This window comes from Channa argus, chromosome 3, assembly GCF_033026475.1.
Source record: "Channa argus isolate prfri chromosome 3, Channa argus male v1.0, whole genome shotgun sequence".
NCBI lineage: Eukaryota > Metazoa > Chordata > Actinopteri > Anabantiformes > Channidae > Channa > Channa argus.
The window spans coordinates 21,746,230-21,753,744 of NC_090199.1; the positions used below are offsets into that span (position 1 = coordinate 21,746,230).

General features: G+C 38.1%; 1 protein-coding gene across 3 annotated transcripts; it reads left to right on the top strand.

The window, feature by feature from the left end:
* The first annotated feature begins 1,435 nt into the window (after positions 1–1,435).
* LOC137124303 (polymeric immunoglobulin receptor-like) lies at positions 1,436–7,306 on the top strand. Of its 3 annotated transcripts, XM_067499155.1 has the most exons (10): positions 1,436–1,541; positions 1,841–2,164; positions 2,496–2,813; positions 3,207–3,527; positions 3,796–4,116; positions 4,385–4,705; positions 4,799–5,119; positions 5,632–5,739; positions 5,849–5,919; positions 6,525–7,306. In XM_067499155.1, the coding sequence occupies exons 1-10, from the start codon at positions 1,505–1,507 to the stop codon at positions 6,693–6,695; spliced, it is 2,313 nt and encodes a 770-aa protein (XP_067355256.1). In that variant the 5' UTR covers positions 1,436–1,504; the 3' UTR covers positions 6,696–7,306. The 3 variants fall into 3 exon arrangements, with proteins under 3 accessions (XP_067355256.1, XP_067355259.1, XP_067355258.1); XM_067499158.1 differs by lacking the exon at positions 4,799–5,119; XM_067499157.1 differs by lacking the exon at positions 3,207–3,527.
* The last annotated feature ends 209 nt before the right edge of the window (positions 7,307–7,515 follow it).

Consider the following 7,515-nt stretch of genomic DNA (forward strand, 5'->3'; position numbering starts at 1 on the left):
AAAAATATGCCAGAGCTCCATACAGTTCAAGTTAACGTACCGTGCAGGGCCTTTGTATTGCCCACAGAAATCTGGGGTTACTCATAAAGAGTTTCAGAGAAGACTGATCACAAGAGAAGCAGCAAAGGCTGTGAAGTAATTTTTACATCAAACACTTGATCCTTTGCTTCTTGAAATGCAAGTCTTTGGCATATTATTGTTAGACCTTCCCTGATGTTTTTCAAACCTCGTGGCTCCAGTTTGTCATGGAAGCTTTCTAATCAAAAGTTTTTATTCATAGTGTTAGTACTTCATATAAATAGCTTTTAATGACTTTCTTATGTAAGACAATTCAAACGGATCTGTGAAAAATGGAAGGTAAATTGTAAGATATAGTAGGAGATATTAAAACATAACTCAAATGTTGAAGATAGATGCTAAAGACACCTAAATATTAGTTCCTCTATTCATAATCAGTATTGGCTGTTTCAGTGTATGTGTGTTTGTCTTTGTTTGTACTGCGGACACAGCACACGCGTCCTGCACGCTGCCGACCTGCAAACAGGCCACACATCAGAAACTCTACCCACTGTAGCAACACCCAACACCCCCTGGCAACAGACTACATGCCTTGGCATCCTCACTAATTCAGGACACACTTATCCCTCTGCCCAGGGTTCTTAATGTTAACCTTTCAGCGTGAGAGTGTGTGAGATATGGAAACAGTTTGTGCTGCAGTATGCAAGTGGCACAGCTGAGAGGTCAGCTGGAGTCGAGGGAATGGCCGAGCTCAGGGAAAACACACACGCATGCTTTCACCCACACTGACCATCATTGGCATTTTATAATGCACTGAACTGGGTGGGGTTAGTAGTTTTAAATGGTGGCATAATATTTTAGCTTTTAAGTATGTCTGGTTACTACAGGTTGTCCAGAGTATAAAATATATAACAGTTGAGAAAGCTGTCTATAAACACACTGCTGCACTTTTAACTGCAGTATAGGCTCTTTCCTTTTAATGTATTCTACTCAAACAACAGCTACGTGGACTATAGTGTGCCAGTTACTGTCTAGTTGCCCCCATGCCTGTACTGTAACTGTGAAGTGTGAATGGAAAATGTTGGAGTGCCCCTTGGTGGCCACATTGTGAACAGCTGAAGACTATTTAGGTCATATATCACTTAAAAACTGAAGGAAGTCGTAGTCTACGGGTATTAAGAATATAAATTCGTATTCTAATTTGATTTAAGTTAAGTTTGCTTTCTTTGTACCAACCCATTCAGTGTCACTAACATGGGATAAATATCATCTTTTCCTGCTTTACAAATACATATTAGATATCAGGAAATTAGATAAATGAGGAGGCCACAGTTTAAAAGCGTAATATTAGTAAATCTTTGGTGATTAAAAAGCAGAAGTGAGAGGAATGAAGATTTTCATGTTAGAATATATTGGTTGGTGGGTGTGGTATTGTTGTTAGAAGAAGTTCTTTCGTAGGTTTCTGTTTCCTTGTTATACCATAGAGATGTGCTGTCTTCAGATCCTCCTGTTCATCCTCTCCAGTAAGTACTTTGAAATAAAGTCATTCTACCTGTATTTATGCAAATACAAGAAGCTTATAGCAGAATGACACACACTTCGTAACTTTGGTAATGTTATTATGCAACAGGTTTTATTTATAAGTAGGGTAAAAGGTGACATCATAGACATCACAAGAATTCACACTGTGTTCAGTACGTTCAGTGACAGGCTTCATGAACCTTCATGCATATACAATTCAAAATCATGAAAAGTTGAGATGATGATTGATTAGTTACCAGATGTTTTCTCTGTAACAGTACATGTTATTTTCTCTTTGCAGTTGCTCTGAGTTGTTTGACCAGTGCAGAAGAGTTGATCCATGTTTTTGGATATGAAAAGAAAGAAGCTAAAGTTCCCTGCTCCTATGGAACAGGATATGAGTCCTATAACAAGTACCTGTGCAGAAACGACTGTAACGATGAGGATGTTCTGGTTACAACACCAGAAATGAATAGCAAATACTCCATCAGTGATGACAAATTGAATCGTGTTTTCACTACAACCATTTCTCATCTAAGTTATGCGGATGCTGGAAAGTACTGGTGTGGGGTGAGCAGAACTGGAAAGGATATTTACACTGAAGTCAAACTGGAGGTAGTAAGAGGTACGTAAATACACTGTTTCAACATGTTGTAAAATTTTATATTTTATTATAGTTATCAACAGTAAAGTGCCTGAGAATTTACTGTGAAAATAAGTCCACAGAAAAATAAACTTATTTTCAGTGGTGGAAAAAGTACTAAATTAGGAAGAGTTTTGAGGCATTAATGACTAAGCACTTCTTTATCACATTATACATTGATATATTTTCCCCTTATTACAATGATGTTACAATGCTACTTGTTATTTGTAAATTCATATTTTAGTAGGTGTTTTTTTTTTTTTGCTGATTATATATACTATATAGTGTTGTGTCTTGTAACACCACCTGACAGACAGCTGCTGTGACAGTTCCACCACAGTGCAAAGTTATGAGGGAGGTTCAGTGTCCATCAGTTGTCCATATGACTCTCGGTACCAGAGCAACCTGAAGTACATCTGCAGAGGAAACCAGCCGTCTACATGTCGGCAGCAGGCAGCAGTCACCTCTGACAACAAACGAAACAGACAGTTCAGTCTTACTGATCACAGGTCAACAAGCTTCACAGTGACCATTACCAGTGTGACCCAAAAGGATTCTGGGTTGTATCTTTGTGGTGTCCAGAGAAACACTGGCCTCGATGTGTTCTCTGCTGTTGTGCTGGAAGTCAAAGGTGAGTGGTCACAGATTTACCTCATCAGTCTGTAGCAAACATTTTTTTAGTCTGTCAATCTGATTTTTTTATTTTTGTAAAATACATTGAAGATAAAAATGACCAAATAATCAAGTTATCTCACCAAGACTGACAAAGACTGCATCATTTTATAATTATTAGTAATTATTATTTTATTTTAAATATTGAAAGGAAAGCTTAACCATAACATATATGCACTGATTTTTCTATCACGTCCTGGACACAGGCTAACATGATGATAGATTCACAAATAATTTTGCTCAGACCTCCTGTTTGCCAGAGATGTGCTGTAGTTTTCTTTACATTAATGTTCCACAGCCAGTGACTGTGCATGTGACAGTCCTGTCAGCTCCTTTTGCTTTTGGTAATTAGAAAACAGATGCTGTGACAGTTCCACCACAGTCCAAAGTTATGAGGGAGGTTCAGTGACCATCAGTTGTCTATATGAGTCTCAGTACCAGAGCAACCTGAAGTACATCTGCAGAGGAAACCAGCCATCCACATGTTGGCAGCAGGCAGCAGTCACCTCTAACAACAAACGAAACAGACAGTTCAGTCTTACTGATGACAGGTCAAGAAGCTTCACAGTGACCATTACCAGTGTGACCCAAAAGGATTCTGGGTCGTATCTTTGTGGTGTCCAGAGAAACCCTGGCCTTGATGTTTTCTCAGCCGTTGTGCTGGAAGTCAAAGGTGAGAGGTCACAATTCAAAAATGACTAAAGGAATAAAACTTGACAAACAGGTGACAAAGCTTTCACAGCTCCTTATTAACAATACATAAGGAAAGTTAACCCATAAAATGCACAAATGTTTCTATCATGCCCTGGCCACATGCTACAAGGTTCCAAATTCTCAGAAAACTTTGCTCGGACGTCCAGTTTGACACAGTTTGTGTTTCTATATAATGACAATTCTGTGGCTAGTGACGGTGCATGTGACAGTCCCTGTTTTGTAATTAGAAAACAGATGCTGTAACAATTCCACCAAAGTCCAAAGTTATGAGGGAGGTTCAGTGTCCGTCAGTTGTCCATATGAGTCTCAGTACCAGAGCAACCTGAAGTACATCTGCAGAGGAAACCAGCCATCCACATGTTGGCAGCAGGCAGCAGTCACCTCTAACAACAAACGAAACAGACAGTTCAGTCTTACTGATGACAGGTCAAGAAGCTTCACAGTGACCATTACCAGTGTGACCCAAAAGGATTCTGGGTCGTATCTTTGTGGTGTCCAGAGAAACCCTGGCCTTGATGTTTTCTCAGCCGTTGTGCTGGAAGTCAAAGGTGAGAGGTCACAATTCAAAAATGACTAAAGGAATAAAACTTGACAAACAGGTGACAAAGCTTTCACAGCTCCTTATTAACAATACATAAGGAAAGTTAACCCATAAAATGCACAAATGTTTCTATCATGCCCTGGCCACATGCTACAAGGTTCCAAATTCTCAGAAAACTTTGCTCGGACGTCCAGTTTGACACAGTTTGTGTTTCTATATAATGACAATTCTGTGGCTAGTGACGGTGCATGTGACAGTCCCTGTTTTGTAATTAGAAAACAGATGCTGTAACAATTCCACCAAAGTCCAAAGTTATGAGGGAGGTTCAGTGTCCATCAGTTGTCCATATGAGTCTCAGTACCAGAGCAACCTGAAGTACATCTGCAGAGGAAACCAGCCATCCACATGTTGGCAGCAGGCAGCAGTCACCTCTAACAACAGACAAAATGGCCATTTCAATCTTACTGATGACAAGTCAAGAAGCTTCACAGTGACCATTACCAGTGTGACCCAAAAGGATTCTGGGTCGTATCTTTGTGGTGTCCAGAGAAGCACTGGCCTCGATGTTTTCTCTGCTGTTGTGCTGGAAGTCAAAGGTGAGAGGTCACAGAGTTACCTCATCATTCTGTAGCAAATCACTATCACTATTACTACCGTAAATCAGTTTGCTCAACCCTCCTGTGTGACAGAGTGGTGCTGTGTGAAGTCAAATCAACTGAGCGGCACCGTGGGACGTCCACTAACTATGCAGTGTCCATATCCCCCACAACATGAAACAAACAGGAAGTTCCTCTGTAAGGGAGATAGTCACAGAAACTGTAAAGATATGGTGATGAGTTCAAGCAGCTCAAACCAGACTGAGCACAGGTTCACTCTGCAAGATGACATCTCCTCCAGGTCTTTCTCTGTGACAATCAAAGAGCTTAAAGCAGAGGATGCTGGGACATACTGGTGTGTTTCAGACTCTCAGAGAGGAGCTGGAAATTACAACAAGATTCAACTGTCAGTAGGTAAGAATATGAAAAGAGCAACGCAACTGCAATGCTGCTAACTGATATAAAGAAAAACAAAGTGCTCCTCAGTGACAAATCAGCTGTGTGCACATACATGGGATAATCCAGCAGCTATATTATAGAAGAGAAGCTTTATTTTCCCCATTGACCACATTGCACATACTTGCATGTTACAATGGAGCTAGCAGTGTTTTGCTGAAGGCCACACTTGGTGCAAGGGCGGGAATTTGAGCCAGGAGACTTTCGCATCCCAGCCCTATGTCTATAATATAATAAATAATTATATAGTTATATAATTATTATTATATGCTATATAATAATAGTATAATAACTATATTTAATATTTTAATATTATTAATAAAATATAATGTATATATTAAAAATGAACTGTATCTGGTGTTATTTCTTCTGCTGTCTGTTAAAAATGGTGATGATACATAAATAGAGAGTAAGCTGCTAATGTCTCTTCTTTGAAATGATTTTTTTTTACGTTGTTCTCTTTTTTTCAGATGTGGCTTCTTTTCAGTCTGTGGTTTTCATAGCCCCTGCTGTTGCACTGCCCATACTCATAATTGTCTTGGTCTTAGTTTGTAAATACAAATGTCAAAAAGTTCAAGGTATGTTTTCAAAAGCAAATGTATGCCCAGAAAAAGAACCATGCACAAATATACATTAGTACATACGTATAAACAAGCTGTTCATCTTTTTGTTTTGCTGTGTTACCAGGAAATGCAGTCGAATTGCCCAGAACGACAACCAAGGCTGCAGATGCAGAGGAAGTGATGGGGGAAGCAGATGTAAGAATTTAGAACTCAAAATATGTGCTAGTGGGCACTACAACAAGCAGCTGTAAAGTATATCAAAGTGCACCACAGATTCTGTTGTTCGCATATTTGAATGTGTGGATCAGGCGAACCTATTAATTAAAACAAAACTGATGTACAAACGTAAAAGCACAACTGTGCTCAGCAGATATCACTGCAGATTAGACCTCTGTACAGGTTGAGCATATCTGGCAAAGAAAACAAATCATTTTGACCTGATTATGGCATTTAAGAATCAGGATATTATCAAAGATATGAACACTGGTTTCTCTGGTTGCCTGGGAAACTTCTTGGCTGTAGATTTAGTTCAGCTTTACTCTTAAAATGTACGCTTAAGTTCACATTCATAAACAATCTGGTTTTTACATGACAGGAAGTTATGCTCTTTGATAATACTACACAAATGAACTAACCAGTTACAGTAACTGATTGTTGGACCATTTTAGGCTTAATTCTTATTATGGGAGAAACAATAACTGATCAGTGGGTTTTGAAATCTGTTTATCTACAACATGTGTTAGTGATTGTCTGAGGAAAGTCACAATCTTCACGTCTTTTAATTTTTTTTTTTTTTATAGATTTATGTAAATCATGACATTGCAATGTCCTCAAAGCAGAGGACGTCCAAGCAGGAGACTGAGACCTGTCCCCAGTATGACGATGCCGAAGACGATAATGACTATCAAAACTTCAACATAAGTGAAGACATCTACTGTAATGAATTTCACAGTACAGGCTATCGGAGATAAACAGTTTAACACGCTTGTTTCATAATGACCATCAGAAATTAATTAAGTATTTCCTTATACATTGCTCATTTAAACACTTTTACCATTAAACTAATTTTGATTGTAAATGTAAGTTATATGCATGTGCTGTTTTTAGTATAAGTTAAGAATTAAACAAAACTAAGGAAATAACACTCTTTATAAAGTCACTGAACCTTTTGATATTGTTTATAAGATTATGTAAATTGAATATCAAAAGGTTAGAACATTGTTAGTGACTGTCACTTCCAAATTAAAATAGTGATGTCAAGCAAGAAAGTACATTTACTCAAGTACTCTAAGTACAATTTTAAGGATCCACTTTGTACTTCTTGAAGAAAATACTATACTTACTTCTCCACTCCTGTTTGACACATATATTTAGCAATTATATTAACATAAAATATATTACAGATTTGTAAAACACAAAGCATTATTAACATAAACTGCTGGCTGGCTATCGAGCATTTGGCTTGTGACTGTGTATGATGACTTAACTTGTTTAAGATGTGAGTTGTTCTATTGAAGATAGTGCTGTATGCTTTTAAATGATTTACTTTAAAGAACAATTAAACATACGTTGTGTAGCTCAAGTTTTTGTCTTGTTACTTTAAAGCATTACAAAATATTAACCAGACACACACACACACACTGTACATGTCAGTCAGATTAACCTTCAATGAATGGACACCCACTTGCTCTGAGCTGTATCTCGCTGCCTTTAGAGGACACTCATACCCAAGTCAACTTCCTATAAAACACAACACTTCTGATGCATGACACTAAAACCTCTGATAAAGCA